The 17,671-nt window shown below is 32.5% G+C and overlaps 1 protein-coding gene across 1 annotated transcript; it reads left to right on the forward strand.

Annotated features, from left to right (window-relative positions):
• Window positions 1-2,151: 2,151 nt before the first annotated feature.
• LOC25489650 (zinc transporter 5) lies at window positions 2,152-5,245 on the forward strand. Its single transcript, XM_013605712.3, has 3 exons — window positions 2,152-2,918; window positions 3,209-3,358; window positions 4,501-5,245. The coding sequence occupies exons 1-3, from the start codon at window positions 2,298-2,300 to the stop codon at window positions 4,804-4,806; spliced, it is 1,077 nt and encodes a 358-aa protein (XP_013461166.1). The 5' UTR covers window positions 2,152-2,297; the 3' UTR covers window positions 4,807-5,245.
• The last annotated feature ends 12,426 nt before the right edge of the window (window positions 5,246-17,671 follow it).

Below are 17,671 nucleotides of genomic sequence, written 5' to 3' on the forward strand. Positions count from 1 at the left end.
GGTGTCTTCGGAGCACTAATTAAGAAAATTATGAAGAGAAAATTTTAAATTAAAAAAGATACTTTATTGACTTTTAAGGGATTGACAACACAATTTTCAATGCAATACATACTTTGCTTCTTAATTAGTGTCTCGCGGGGGCACTAGTTAACATTATCCTACAAACAATATACAAGTACATTGAAAATCGTTATTTGACGTGAATTTTCTCAACGATCTTATATCAACAATATTTAAAGAAGAATGTTCTGAACGATTCAATATCAACAATATTTAAAGGAGAATGTTTTGAACGATTCAAATGTCATGGACGAAAAGATCGATCCGAGCAAAATTGCACTATGCTTCAAGAGACAGTGGCAAAAAGTTGTTGACACATTGGAAGGTGTGGCGAACAACTATAATCAACTTTAAACCTAATCTCTAAGCTTCTCATAATCTATAAATACAAGACAGTTTGAAATATCAAGGCAAGAGTTCAATCTGCATTGAATATTAAACTTGTTCTTAAAATCTAAAGCCATAAACTCTTCAAACAACAAACTACAACTCCCTACTATATATGTCCATCACCTATATTCTGAGTTTGTTTTAAGTCATCTTAAGCACGAGTTGAGAAGCTTTTTAAGCTAAGAAATTAATCTTCAAGCATAATACACTTTTAGGTGAAAATATCGTAATCTCTTCATCTTTAACACCTCAAATCATAAGAGATATGCGAATCACATATTCTATGTGTGTTTATATAATCATAACCTTTAACACAAGTTGAGTGTAAACTAGATCATAAGCACCATCATACTCGTAATTTTCTCAAGTCTATCCTTTATGTTAGATTGAGAGGCATTGAGTAAAAGTCCTTTCTAGTTTGAAAGGTGAAAGGTTGAAGGGCACCAAATTCCTCACGACATTTAACCTTTAATTTGCTAAGATAAGATGCAAAAGTCTAACTATTTCTTTTAAACCTAACTCTCATGTGAAGTGTGGTACATAAAAATCAAAACATTTTTGAATGACATGTTAGAATTTTTTTAACAAAACTAAATAAACTACTTTAGATAAAGTATGTGTTATATCTATAAAAAAATGATTGCTCAATTATCCATCGAAATTGCTCATATTTCTAAAAATACGATCGGAAGTTACGATTCCATCAATATTTTCACATAAGAAAAGTTTATCGAAAGTTACGTCTTGATAGAAGCAAAATTGAGAGACTTATATATCGAGCAACCATCTTAAAAAAAGGTCCGATATAACCTAAGTATCATGGAGGCTCAGTCGTTTCCATGGGCCTGAGATAAATACTAAGTGTGGTTAATTCGTTCTTTATTTTGAGAATTGCTTTATCCAGCTCTTAAGTTGCTCAAAACTCCTCAAATTTATTGAGTTGTAAGTTGTTACTCTTGATGGCACATATTTTTTGGGAGTTACAATCCGATAGTTTTTTTTTATCAAGTTGTAAGTTCTGATTTACTTATTTTCAATGGCCGAGAAACTTGAGGACGGATAAAGCAATTTTCATATACTTACAATTATAACTCGAATCGAAATATAAAGAAAAAGTGATCGAAACTTCAATTCTGAATCAGGTGCATATCCAAAGATTCTAAACTCATCTTAACATTGTAGCACGGCACCTTCCAAAACCTCAATCAACTTGAAAAGTACCCTTGTAGATATGTGCATTTTTTTCTTTGATGGTCCCTATTCTTTATTGCTTTTTTTCTCTTCCATTGGTTATTTTTGATAGATAATTCCCTATTTTCAAGTATTGAAACAGAAAGGGTTGACTGAATTTGAGCTGTATTATTTTATTTTATTTTATTTTTGAATATATATAAGATTTTGAGCTGTACATTTTCTACAAAAAAAAAAAAAGGAAATAAATATCGTCATTTTGCACGGTGGAAATAAAGTTTCGACATAATATCAATAAGTTTCCCTTTTGGCTAGTTGACTTCTCTATACTTTAAACACTTCAAAGCCAATCTTTTGTTAGTAGCTACACTTTAGTGTCGACATTCTAACAACATTATTTTTTATTTTTTAAATATTGAAACATTATTAGTCATATGAACATGTTAACAAATTCCATTGTTTTTGCCGTCATATTACGTGGATAATTCACACTATAACTGTAACCTTTAAGTCACATATTAAGTATTCATTCACATCTCCATTACCAAGACCTACAACAAAAACCCTATAGCCTAATCCTTATATATATTGCATCGTTTCATCACTTGTTCCCTGCACCGATCACTCCCATATGCTTTGAGTTTCTAACCATTGAAATGGGATTAAAAAACAATAACAAAGTCTTTGTTTTCTCTATCTTGATATTCCTTATAATCCCGACTCTAATAGCCGCCGAATGCACGTGTGATGAAGAAGATTTAGATAGAGACAAACCCAAAGCTCTTCGTTATAAGATAGCAGCTTTAGTATCAATATTAGTTGCAAGTGGAATTGGTGTTTGTATTCCACTTCTTGGCAAAGTGATACCGGCGTTAAGCCCCGAAAAAGATATATTTTTCATCATCAAAGCCTTTGCTGCTGGTGTGATTTTGGCAACCGGTTTCATTCATGTGCTTCCTGATGCTTTTGAGAATCTTACTTCACCTCGTTTAAAGAAACATCCTTGGGGTGATTTTCCATTCACTGGTTTTGTGGCTATGTGCACTGCTATGGGGACTCTTATGGTTGATACTTATGCCACTGCTTATTTTCAAAACCATTATTCCAAAAAGGCACCAGCACAGGTTGAAAATGAGGTATCCCCAGATGTGGAGAAGGATCATGAAGGACACATGGATGTTCATACTCATGCTTCACATGGTCATGCACATCCCCACATGTCTTCTGTTTCTTCGGGTCCGTCAACAGAACTTCTTCGCCATAGGGTCATAACACAGGTATAATAATAATACAAACTTAGTTATTATTTATAATTACTGACATTTATCTCTTCATATAGACATTTATGTTGATATATGTTTTGATGTATGTGTAAAATTCTTGTACATGCATATATAATAGTTAAAAACCCTTCTTTTGAATAAATCTATAGTAACAGTAATAATTAAACTCTAATAATATATTCAATTTTTATTTTTTAATCATGTCATACGCAAAATAGTACATATATTGATTGAAATTCGGTGGTTTGACTCGATTCTGATAAATTATTTTGATTTCATAATAGGTATTGGAGTTGGGAATTATTGTTCACTCCGTTATAATAGGAATTTCTCTGGGTGCTTCAGAGAGTCCTAAGACTATAAGGCCATTGGTCGCTGCATTGACTTTTCATCAGTTCTTTGAAGGCATGGGACTTGGAAGTTGTATAACACAGGTATTTATATATTTGTATTTATTTTCTTTCAAAAAAAAATTATTTGTATTTTTTTAAGGATGTATAACTCAGATATTGCATTTGTGATATATATCATTCAACTATAGAAATTATTTAATTATCAAACTATTTATGACTGTACATGGGACCATGTGTTTGCATATCACTCAACTATAGAAAATTATTTAATTTGTATCAAGCTATTTCTTATTGTTCATGAGCCCATGTGCTTGGGACCATGTGTTTGGTTTGGTTGGTGCGAAACACAAACTATAGAAAAGATAGGATAAGACTTTTTCAAACCTTGTTTTTTTAATGAAGTTTCAAATGAAGGTGATGTGAACTTTTCAATAGCTTGGACTGATAAAGATAGTATTTATCTGACTTCAATGTTTTTTTTCACTAACATTTTATTCCTCCCAATCTTTGTGTGACCAATGCATTTTGTTGGGTTGCCATTGTTTGTTACTATATCGTATGTTCAAAAGATGCCAAACTCCATTATAGTTTATTCAAAGATATCATGTTTTGGAACTATTCTTTTATATTATTATTTTTTCCTTTTCTAGCACCACTCTTTAATATGTTTTTCTTTGCATAATTTTTTTTTTTTGAAAGACTCTTTGCTCATATTTCTTAATTTGTATTGGGACTGCTTTCCGCAGAAAGATTTCTCATAACATCAGCTTTTGCATGAAATTTGAACTTTTCTAATCAATCATGGAAAGCATGAAAACATTATTTTAAATATAAACTATGTAAAAATGTTTTTGACTCATGAGAAATTTAATAATCACCTTCAACCGAATCTCCTCACAAATCAAATATTTCAACTAACAATGTCAAACTTTTCTAAAACATTTATTTGTTGTTTGACTATGCAGAACACAATAACCATTTACTATCACTATTTTCTAATAAATCCTTTGAATATTACTCACACTAGCCACAACTAAAGGTTTACCAATTTAATAGCATTGGAAATACTTGCAAAAAGGTTATCATATTTCACACGTTATAATATCATATAAAATTGAAATAGTAAACAAAACTTATCTTACAAGTTATGTGTTAATTATATTTTAAGAACTTTGTGCACCTTACAATTGTTTGCTGACTTATTGGATGTGTGACCATTGCAGGCAAATTTCAAGAGTCTATCAATTACAATTATGGGATTGTTCTTTGCTTTGACAACTCCAGTAGGAATTGCAATTGGCATAGGGATCAGTAGTGGTTATGATGAGAACAGTCCAACTGCTCTTATCGTTGAAGGAATCTTCAATGCAGCTTCATCTGGGATCTTAATTTACATGGCACTTGTAGATCTTCTTGCTGCTGATTTTATGAATCCAAGGATGCAAAAGAGCGGTATACTTCGATTAGGATGCAATATATCTCTTCTATTAGGATCTGGTCTTATGTCTCTTATAGCCAAATGGGCTTAGATGTTTATATATTTTTTATTATAAATTTTCATTTCCTTCCAAAATTTCATTTAAAGTCGCTTATGATCTCCAAATATACCTATAACATAGACCAATTGTCGGCGAGTGCATGAATATACACTTCCATATCACGTCACATTTTGGTCCTATGGACTATTAGGAAGTTGAGAAATGACTGCATATTTTTGAATGAGTCAGATTTATGTGTAATTTTGCTTTTTGGATCACATATATTATGGCATTGTTGTGACTAGGTTGAAGTTGGACTAGTGTGTATATAATGAGTAGTGTGTTGACCCTGTACGATGTATTTGAAGGCCATAGTCCCTTTGGCTAGATGGGTTTGGCAGGGTCTTGGTTATTGTCTAATGCTTTTTCTTCTCTTATGCTTGATTTTTTGTATTTGGATATCTTATACTCTTATCTTAATATACTTTAATTCTTTTGGTTGTTTTTAAAAAAATGTTTATCAATTTGATGTCATGTGTCCATATATACAGTGATCAAGAATTTGATTCAGGATGTTTTTTATTTCATATACTTTTTTTGGTAAACTGCAACAAAAGTTTGAATTAATGAAGAACAAGGAAAAGCAAAACTAGTTTCCGATTTGATTTATTAGTATGAACATGTTTCATCAGAAATGACATAACTATACTTGAGTTGAAATCTTATTTAAAAGTTTACATCTACAAAGTTTGAATTAATCTACAGAAAAGCCACAATGATAGAATAAAAAGATGCACAAAAATTCACTTCTTTCTAGGATATGATATGATATCAAAGATGTGATCATGTGTGCATGAGAAAGTAAATGAAGATCCTAAATTGAATCTAAGAGATACAATAATGTATATATCAGAAACAAAGAGAAGACAACGATGTTATAGTATCGCATCCTTGAAGAATAAAAAATAGAGTTTAGAGGTATCTATGAGTCCTTTGCCATCAATGTCAGAATATCATGCCAAACATGTGGATAAACATCACCTGCATAGTGCTTACCTTAATGTGAGTGACCAGTTCATGATCACTTGATTAGTTTTGCACAACTCATAAGTTTCTTTTATAAAGGTTTATGCATTGGGAAATAGAAAGAAATTGACATCAAGAAAAAGGAGGAGTTTGTATTTGTTGTATAGATGATGAAAAAAATTGCAAGTTAAATTGGTGTGCTAAAAATAATTAACATTCTATTTACCAATAATTGTTTTAATATCTAGTAACTATCTTGTCAAAAATAAATAGGCAAACATAAATAAGTTATAAGAGCATTGCAATTATAATTGGCAGCTAGCTTACCTTCAAGATTTTCAAAGTGCTGCTTAGAATTCTTGGGACTGATATGACTATCCCACCACCAAGAATGTGACTTCCTTAATTCCAACCTCTTCATTTGCTTGCTAGACTGAAGTGAACTTAACATAAGAAAAGAACCAACCATCATTATGTGCAAATGAGCTTTACTAACATAATAACACATGTATTTACATAACCTTTAGCTCAAGTTCCGCGACGTTTACCCCAGAAGCAGCCATTTTCCAGAGCAAGCGTTAGCTAGCTCCTGAAATTATGATATAACAATAATCACAAATCAGCATGCTTATGTCGATGGAAGTATTCTATCTAACATTACTCTTAAGCTTTATAGATTAATATCATTCACTCATTGTCTTTTCAATCAATTGCAAGAAGTCTGTGCATATCATTAGACACTAAGAGCAGGACGACATCAGGTTTTCGTTTCTAAGAAGTTTTTCTACGTTTCTGGTGTAGTTCATTGTTAGTTACAACTTATAAACCTAAAAGTATCTATTTTTCTTTTGGTTCGAAAGAGTCTAGCAGCCACTTTCACATACATAAAGTGCTGGAAAGTTGGGAATTGCGGGTTCGAACATGTGCACTTGCATATCAAATGTCAGTGCTATTTGAGCTGTACTTAACGGACACCTAAAAGTGTCTATTTATCAACTTTTTGATAAATTAGATCAGTGCTTACTAATTAGCACCCCGAGCAATCTAAGCATACGATAACAGCTAATCTAAAAAAGTGAACTAAACTACACAAACCAGTTTAGCCTGTAACATTACTTGTACCCAATTCTTCTTAAAGCCTAATGCTGCAAAAAGAGCTATGAAGCTGAGATACGTAGTGTGCGGGTGGGATCGATAGATCAAATACACAATATTTTTGAAATTAAGGATACAATACAGCCTAAACCCGTTAATAAATTATTGAAAAGAAAGAGGCATTGATAATTCTTCATCGTTATATAATTACAACAATCATAATGTCATAATACATTTTAAATCATTATAGGATATCAACAAAATCATCATTGAAAAAAACTCAAAACAAGCATTTGTCTCTATGCAATAGCCAACAATTCAGAAGTATCGCTAATAAATTATTGTCTAATGTTAACTAATTAAATCTTTTCTCCCTCATTAGCATCATTCATATAAATCTGGTTCGTTAAGAGAAAACTATGTCAATCAAGAAGTCCAAAACCATCTTGAATTACCATTATGTATGTCATTGATTCGTTTGAAGTTGGTTTTCTGATCTGTTATATTACCATTTTGTATAGATGTTATTGGAATGATGACTGCTATTTCTCCTCAGAGGGAATATGTCAGGGACGGTAAGGTCACTAAGATGGTAGTTCTTGAATTGACTGATGATAGGTGAGCATCTGCAATGTTGTATTAAAATGTTTCATAAAGTTTAATTTCCATCTTCTTTTGTTGTGTTACCTTTGATTTGATTGCACCTTTGATGCGCAGTGGAAAGTGTGAGGTTGCCCTATTTGTGAGTATGTAGATATCCTCACTAAGTTGTTGTTGAGTGTTGAGAGTGGATTGCCTGTTTTTTTGATCCAGTTTGCCAAAGTCAAAATTTTCCGTGGTATGCCATTGCCTTTGTTTCTTATGTTGCTTTCCCATTTTTAACCTTTTGTTGTAAGATTTGCTGCAATTTTTATGTTTTAGAGAAAGCGTCCCTTCAAAATGTCATGAGCACCACTCGCATATTGTTGAATCCCCCAATTGAAGAAGCCGAGAAAATTAGGAAATGGTTTGTGCTTGCCTTCCCGCGTTTAATCTACGTCATATATGTAATTTATGTTAGACATGTTAGACATTTATAGCCTTATGACTGTTATTACTGGGTTAACATATAGTGTTGCTGTTGATGGTGTGAATCTGTCATCTGTGCCCAAACTTCAATCCCGTGCAAGGGCATCTGTTGAGGATGATTTTCTTCGTATGTATCCTAAGAGGACTTTGTCCCAGCTTAACTCCTCCAATGAGGACGGTTTGTTTATTGTCTGTGCTACCATTGATGGGGAGGATTGGTGGTATCCTGCCTGTAAGTGCCATAGGAGTGTCACCCCTGATTCCGGTGCATATTACTGCAAGGATTGTGTGAAGCATGTCTTTCATATGGTTCCAAGGTTGTGAGAAGCAAGCCTGTCTTATATTCCAATTGTTTTCCCAATCAGTGTATTTTTAAAAATTATTGTTATTTTCAGGTACAAAGTGAAGCTTGATGTTAGTGATTTCTCAAGTGATGCAGTCTTTGTTATCTTTGATGGTGACATGCAGAATCTGCATTCCCTGCAGCACTCTGGTTTCTGTTTCTAAGGTTTATAGCTATAACTAAAAGGATTGAGATTGTACATTTTTGTCATGTTTTTTTTGAGGTTATTCCCAAAGAATTTTTCATCATATGATTGTTTATTTATTTTAAAGGCTGAAAATGCTGGATTCTATCCTACCCACTTCAACAAGCTTAAGGGTAGAAAGATGTTGTTCAAGGTTGAGAGATGCACTAGTGTCAGTTTTATGAGTGATGGTTCATTTAGAGTTAAAAGGGTCTGTGAGGAGGCCTCTGTTCTTGAGCAATTTAACCCTGTTGATGTTGAGGTTGAGTCAACTCCATTTAAGGTCAATGTTCACATCAATTTTCTATGTGTTTTGCTAGGTGGTTACTTTCATTCCCTGTTTTGATTGATTGTCTGTGGTTTAGGATCCATCCAAGTCCCCCATCTCTGATACCCGTGGGGTTGATCGCGTTATTTTTGTGTATGCTATTTTCACATATTTGGGCATCTTTTTGAGTATTTTTCTTTCATGTGTCTACAATTCCTTTTAATGAGGTTTCTTTCTTCTTGCTTACTCCTGCCAATATTGGTTGATTCACCCCGAGGATTGGTTCCTATTTTTCGTGAATATTGCTTTATGAGTGATGGGGTGTTTTAGGCTAAATTTGTGGTTACTTATCTTTTTCCTTTTGCTATTTCTGTTCGTTCTGTTTGATTTAGATCCCAGGTCGAATTATTCATTGGGGGTGAATTTCAGTTTTGTTCAATGTATATGCCTAATTTATGTTACGGTTCATGAGATTTAAATCTATGTGGTGTGGGTTGATTTTCAGTCTTCTGGGATATCATATTTTTCTTGGTTGTTCCCGTTATCCATCAAATTGTTGGGCTATTTTCAGTGTTAAGGTAAATATATGTATGGTGTTTTCTATTGTCATCCATTTCTATGTGTTAATATGAGTATGTTCTTGGTTGACATGTTCTGCTTTTTTGTTGTGCTCGCGAATTGAAAATGTTTTGATTATGCATTGGTTGTTAATTTGTTTGGTTTATCTTTCTTCATTCCTTTATTCAAAACGTTTTTCTCTATGCATCAGATCATGGGTTTTGTGCTTCTTGATAATGAGGTAATTTGTTGGTTTTATCTTTCTTCATTCCTTTATTTTTTTTTTTTTAATCAGGTTTGGCGCATGACGTTTTGAGGACATGGGATCTATGGATATTTATGTTAAATTGCCTAACCTTGGGTTCTTTCCTATTTTCTCCTTTTTATGTAAGCAATAACTTATAACTTATAACTTATATTTGTATTTCAGATATTAAATTCAATTGTACCTGATGTATACCTATACTATATGGCCAGGTATATTTGTTCAGACTATATTATATGTCCAGGTATTTTTGTTCAGCTATGTTCTGTTTTTCTGGCTACTACTTGCATGCCTGTACTATTTTTGGTTCTAGATGGGCCTTATCCTTCATTTAATGCCCCTGTTTTTTCTGTAAGTTCTTTAGTCTGCTATTCTTCTCTTCTGCTGTGTAGCCGTAAATTTTTAACTAGATTAGGAAGCTATTTATTTTCTATTTTTGTGTGAGTCACTGTACTTTATCTGCTTTAGTGTAGTTTACTATGCGTGATGTTTCAGTTAATTTTATTGTTTTATTCATGGGTCTTTTATACCCCTAGAGCATTCACAATAAGATTTTGATTAAATTAATTAAATTAAATAGGTTTAATTAAAAAACAGGGGTAATAGAGTAAAAGTAAGTATAGAATTTAGGTTAAAATTAGGGCAACAGTTAGCGTCCGGGTTAACTTTAATAAATAAGAGATAAGAGATCTCTCCGTTTGAAAATAAGATTTTGATTAAATTAATTAAATTAAATAGGTTTAATTAAACAGGGGTAATAGAGTAAAAGTAAGCATAGAATTTAGGTTAAAATGAGGGGGCAACAGTTAGCGTTCGGATTAACTTTAATAAATAAGAGATAAGAGATCTCTCCGTTTGAAAATAAGATTTTGATTAAATTAATTAAATTAAATAGGTTTAATTAAACAGGGGTAATAGAGTAAAAGTAAGCATAGAATTTAGGTTAAAATGAGGGGGCAACAGTTAGCGTCCGGGTTAATTTTAATAAATAAGAGGTAAGAGATCTCTCAGTTTGAAAATAAGATTTTGATTAAATTAATTAAATTAAATAGGTTTAATTAAACAGGGGTAATATAGTAAAAATAAGCATATAATTTAGGTTAAAATTAGGGCAACAGTTAGTGTCATACTTTAAACACTTCAAAACCAATCTCTTCTTAGTAGCTACACTTATGTCGACATTCTAACAACACTAGACCATTGACCCGTGCTAACGCACAAGTCATTTTCAAAAGTTAATATTCACTGTAAAAATAAAACAATGTAGTTCGCTTGAATGTAAAAATTGTCGTGAATCAAAGCATAATGTCAATTACCATAGACTTTGTTATTGTTCCATAATTCTAGTACGTAGTTCCTGTTACTTTAACATAACATATAATTTTAAAAGGGAAACTGAAGTTCGTTGACATGCAAATAGTTTCAATAAGTAAGAAAATGAATAGTACACAAAAAAGTCCTACACATTACGGAAAAATTCTCTGTAGACCACATTTGATGCAACATCGGTATCATCGTCGTCCTCGTCATTAATCAATATCTTTAAACCACCCCTCGAAGTAACCCGTGATATTGCGACGTACAACTGTCCATGTGAAAAACAGGAGACGGTAGGTAGACACCAACATGTTCTAGCGACTGACCCTGACTCTTGTTAATAGTCATTGCAAATGAGACACATATCGGAAACTGCCTTCGTTTAAATTTGAAAGGAATTCTATTATCAGATGGTGTTAAAGATAACCTCGGAATAAACACCTTCTCACCGATATTAGAACCAGATATTACACGTCCTTTCAGCACAAATTTTCCCATCTTTGTAATGATCAATCTCGTACCGTTAAATAAGCCCAAACTTTGATCTATGTTCCTCAATTAGATATGTTTTAGGAGGAGGGAAATTAAAAAATCATAGTTAGGGTTTGGAGGAGGGGAATTTGGAAATATGGTTAGGTTTTGAAGGAGGGAAAAGTGGCTACAATTTTAGGTTAAAATATTAAAATGTTGAAATCAATTAGATATATTTTAGGAGGAGGGAAATTAGGAAATCATGGTTAGGGTTTGGAGGAGGGGTATTAGGAAATATGGTTAGGTTTTGAAGGAGGGAAAAGTGGCTACAATTTTAGGTTAAAATATTAAAATATGGAAATCAATTAGATATGTTTTAGGAGGAGGGAAATTAGGAAATCATGGTTAGGGTTTGGAGGAGGGGTATTAGGAAATATGGTTAGGTTTTGAAGGAGGGAAAAGTGGCTACAATTTTAGGTTAAAATATTAAAATATGGAAATCAATTAGATATGTTTTAGGAGGAGGGAAATTAGGAAATCATGGTTAGGGTTTGGAGGAGGGGAATTAGGAAATATGGTTAGGTTTTGAAGGAGGGAAAAGTGGCTACAATTTTAGGTTAAAATATGGAAATCAATTAGATATGTTTTAGGAGGAGGGAAATTAGGAAATCATGGTTAGGGTTTGTAGGAGGGGAATTAGGAAATATGGTTAGGTTTTGAAGGAGGGAAAAGTGGCTACAATTTTAGGTTAAAATATTAAAATATGGAAATCAATTAGATATGTTTTAGGAGGAGAGAAATTAGGAAATCATGGTTAGGGTTTGGAGGAGGGGAATTAGGAAATATGGTTAGGTTTTGAATGAGGGAAAAGTGGCTACAATTTTAGGTTAAAACTAGACTTTCCACCCGTGCTGCCGCACAGGTCATATACATTGTAGATGTAATAGACAAAAAATATTGCAGATGTTGGAATTCGAACCTCAGACACCACACTTAATCACCTTAAAAATATTAATTTTCGTTTAATTGACTTTTTCGGTGAAGTTACCCTACATCCAATAATAATGTGCCACGTATCATGTGTGTTGATTGTTGAATGTTATGTAATGTGTACCTGCTCAATATATTCCACCGTAGACTAACTTTATTAGATTTTTTGAACCATCAAATTAAGCACCTCGCTAAAGTTATTGTGTACACTATATTTATTTTCTTTCTCCTTTTTTTCTTTCTTCTCCTTCATTTTAACAAAACATCAATTCCAATTTACATGATAATTTTTTTATTATTCTTTGATGAATTGTTCATACAACCCGTCCACCATATCCATCACCATCATGATGGCCGTCGCTACTACCTCCAAAAATTAAAATTTGCAGACCGGTGTTATTGAAATTTCCAAATCTATGATTTTCAAAAAAATAAAAAAATCCAATCTGATTTGATTTGTATTCAAATGAATTGTAAGAACATCATATTTTATTTATAATTTTATTGTTGAAAGAGCATTTTCCAAAAGCAAAAATCATTCATTTTAAAAATAGTAATCTGGGACCTCTCATCCCATCTTCCCCAAAACTATAGTTACTATAACCGTGTAAAGCTTATTGTTTAGAAAACTAATAATTTTGTAAAGCTAATCATTTAATCTTTTATGGTCATAACCACTTAACTAGATGTATGCAAGTGCAAAAAAAAAAAAAAAAAAAAAAAATCCAACCTGTGTTATTAAAAGATTTAAGCTAATCATTTAATCTTTTATGGTCATTTCCAGATTTAAGCTTTCAAGAAAAACAAAAATAAAAATTTCCAGATCTATGATGTAAAATCCAGCGACGTAGGCATTATTTTGGATTTCCCTCAAAAAAAAAAAATGGAGCATTAATCAGTATTAATGACTAATTATGAGAATAAATATAAAAAAAAATTATTTGGTTATGCTGGTGATAAAATAAAAATCATACAAGTAAACAATTGTATCTTTGGTTCGATTCTTATTGTCCATTTTTATTTTTATTTTTTATTTATACTCATCTTCTTCGCCCGTAACTATAAAACGGGTTATTTCGACCCACGTTTCGATCCGAACGAATCTCCCTTTATACACAATGAAATTTAACGATTTTTAACTAGTTCTGATCGAAATTGAAAGACAAGAAGAAAACACATGCTTCTTTTGCTAATCCATAAGCCAATTGATGATGATTTTTTTAAGGTTCTTACAACAACAAAAACTATAAAAAAAAAATTCTCACGGAATTTATAAATTTCAAAGTAATTTCAGGTTTTGATTCAACGTATAAACACGAGAAATCTCACTTAAACCGAAGTTGCTTTAGAATTTGACAACCACAATATAAGAATTGAAGCCATGTGAATTTTACATAATAAACTGTTTATAATCTATCTTCTTTTCTCATTCTTTTAGTGGGTACAAGATCTGTGATAGAAGAAACGTAATTAATTGTAATGTAAATAATGAAGATAGAAGAAATGTAATAAAAGAATGTTTAGATTAATCTTACGTAATTAATCTTACAATTTCATGTAGAAGATATACTAAAGAAATTAATCTTACGTAATTACTTTCATGTAGACAGTTTAGATTTATTTTATGTAGTTTTTTTTTTGAAGGTTTGAGAAATTGAATCTTTTATGATGATTTGTGATGTAAATAATGAGAAATTGAAATTGGAAGTGTTTTTATCGAAATGTAATTAATTGTAATGTTTTTTTTTTAAGTTATATAATTTCATTTTTTTTTTCTGTTTTTTTTTCCTTTTATGAAGATGATGAATAAGTTGATGAAGATATGATGAAGATGATGAAGGAAAGATGAATATGATGAAGGAAAGATGAAGATGTTAATTTAATAAAAATCTGAAAGAGAGAATATGAATAAATAAAGAGAAATAAAGAGGAGAGAGAATTGATACTAATCATGTGTAGACAATATACCACAATAACATAGAGACCAAGTAAATCTAACCATTAAGATCATGAAATAAAGTTTTCCTTCTACTTACGGTACTGTAGAACGCCTGCACTCTAACATAATGCAGGGTATCTGACGTGTCATCACTTGAAATCTAATTGGCCCATTCAAACGACTTCACCGAAAAAGTCGTTTTTCTGACTTCTTCATAGAAGCTCCCCTTTATCAATACTTCATGAAAATCAAACATCACCAGGTGTGAGCATTAGGGTTGTTCATGAAAATAGGAGATTAGGTGTGAGCATTAGGAGGGTTTAGGTTAAAATTAGGGCTTACGAGTTAACTTTAATATATAAGAAGATTATATTTTATTTTTTAAATATTGAAACATTATTACTCATATGAACATGCTAACAAATTCCATTGTTTTTGCCGTCATATTACGTGCATAAGTCACACTATAACTGCAACCTTTAAATCAGCACATATTAAGTATTCATTCACATCTCCATTCCCAAGACCTACAACAAAAAACCCCTACCTATAGCTTAATCCTTATATATATTGCATCGTTTCATCACTAGTTCCCTGCACCGATCACTCCCATATGCTTTGAGTTTCTAACCATTGAAATGGGATTAAAAAAATAACAAAGTCTTTGTTTTCTCTATCTTGATCTTCCTTGTAACCCCGACTCTAATAGCCGCAGAATGCACATGCGATAAAGAAGATGAAGATAGAGACAAATCCAAAGCCCTTCGTTATAAGATAGCAGCTTTAGTATCAATACTAGTTGCAAGTGGAATTGGTGTTTGTATTCCACTTCTAGGCAAAGTGATACCGGCGTTAAGCCCTGAAAAAGATATATTTTTCATTATTAAAGCCTTTGCTGCTGGTGTGATTTTGGCCACCGGTTTCATTCACGTGCTTCCTGATGCTTTTGAGAATCTTACTTCACCTGTTTAAAGGAACATCCTTGGGGTGATTTTCCATTCACCGGTTTTGTGGCTATGTGCACTGCCATGGGGATTCTTATGGTTGATATGTTCACATGGGTGATTTTCCATTCACCGGTTTTGTGGCTATGTGCACTGCCATGGGGATTCTTATGGTTGATATGTTCATATAAGAGTCCCATGGCAGTGCACATAGCCACAAAACCGGTGAATGGAAAATCAGCCACAAAACCGGTGAATGGAAAATCACCCCAAGGATGTTCCTTTAAACAAGGTGAAGTAAGATTCTCAAAAGCATCAGGAAGCACGTGAATGAAACCGGTGGCCAAAATCACACCAGCAAAGGCTTTAATGATGAAAAATATATCTTTTATAAAGGTTTATAAAAGATATATTTATAAAGGTTTATGCATTGGGGAATAGAAAGAAATTAACAAAGTTATGTGATAGATATCAATTTTCCGCTGCTATGGCATTCTTGTCTTGGTTTATTTCAACAGCTTGATATCTTTTTAATGTTTGGTTTTTAATTTTACCTTCTTTGTAAAAAATTTCTCTTGCTCCTTGTTGATAAATATGAAATATGAATGAAAAGGCTGCACATGACAAAACCATGATTTCTTTGGCATATATTCATTCATTTTCTTCCGAATAGAACTTTTATGACAATAGGTACAATATACTACTTGAAGAACTAAATGTATGATTTTTGGTAAGAAAAAAATATAAATTTTTAAGTTTAGGGGGCATTTTGCACATAAGTGCAAAATTTCAGGGGGGTATTTGATCATAATCGTAAACAGTTAACAGAAAAATTTGACGGAGGGATAAATTGATTAACATTATGCAATTTCAGGGGGTAATTGAAGTTTTGTTAATTTCAGAGGGATAATTGACGAAACTTACAATTTCGGGGGGAAATTAACAATTTACTCAAAAAGAAACGTAGCTGAAAAGTTCTCTTAAAATTTAAAATTATATAGGATAACATTAATAATAAGCATGACGTAGGCTTTCTGATGCAAGTTAAATGAAAGCTTTTTTAGGATTGTGTTTCTGGATTCCCTATTTCACTTCCTTTCTACTTGGTTGGATGATGATAAATTGATTATGTCATGTGTTTAGTTGATAACCTATGAAAGAGAGTTGCTTTTTACATATTTACTTTTGATGATGATATAATTATTTGAGCATTGTAGTACATGTATCATAAGTGGGGCTGATTACTAATTTAGAATGGAGAATCACAACAAGTGGGGAATGAGACAGATAAGTTTCCAATACTTTTTCTGTCCCCGAGAATCTCGACTTAATGGATAATGAGACAAGCTTTGTTAACTTCCTTCTTCTTGATGAAAAAGGACTATCAGAATTGATATGAGGTGACCAGGAGAACGACGTCCGGTAAGCTCTGTATGGTGTTGTTTGTGGAGGGGTACTTGTAAAAAGCATTCCGACGCTCAAGTCATTATTTGAGCAAGAATAGAAGGACTTGTAAGTTCTCTTTTTATATACCAAGCTGTAGAGATCCTTAGAGTGATGAGAGATAGTCGTTGGGTGACGGTTACAAATGATGGGGGTCTCATAATTGTCGACCGTTGGCTTATTAATATGAGCGGGCAAGAAACATTATGGATCTTAGGAGTCTAAAACTTCCGCTAGTAACAATATTCGTTCGTAGTAGTAAAGACGGTGTGCATAGCGTTTTGGGCTTTGCATGATTGGATCTTAGTTGGGCTTTTCTTCAACATTGGTCTATTGGGCCAAAGGTGCATTTTGGACCCCCTTGTTGTGCTTATGTTCGGTGCTAGATTGACGAGGATAAGTTACTCAATAGGCCCTTCAATTTCGCTCATAATCGGGACATAACTTTCAATCGACTTTTTAGCCAAGTTAGTAATTTTGAGAGGCCTATTGAGCATCATCAGAGAAGCCAACAATAGGAACTAGTGTTTTCAAAAGTCCCATTTATCTGACACAAACCCTAATTTCTAAGGTTAAATAGTATTATCAAAATCATGAATGAATGATAATTATTTTTATCACATGGGTCATGTTAACCGGTGCCTTGGAGACACCGGTTAAGGATGCCAAAAAGGTAAGTATTACCATAAAAGGAAACATGTTTGACTTTTTTAGTATTAATTACACAATTTTCAATGCAATAACTATTATATTATCTCTTTCTTAGCATCCTTAACTAGTGCTCCGGAGGCACCATCTAACATTTCGCGTAAACAATTTAATATTACCAAAGTCAGCATCTAATGAACAATTATCCTATGCGTTAAAAAACCTTTGGTCAGTAGTGGAATATTCCCTAAATTAAATTTCAAATTGATAAAAGAAAATCATTAAGCACAAAAATAACCAAATCATCATTCACATTCAATTGCATAAAAGCACTCATGAATTACATGGTTCATGTAG

Source organism: Medicago truncatula, chromosome 3, assembly GCF_003473485.1.
Source record: "Medicago truncatula cultivar Jemalong A17 chromosome 3, MtrunA17r5.0-ANR, whole genome shotgun sequence".
Classification (NCBI taxonomy): domain Eukaryota; kingdom Viridiplantae; phylum Streptophyta; class Magnoliopsida; order Fabales; family Fabaceae; genus Medicago; species Medicago truncatula.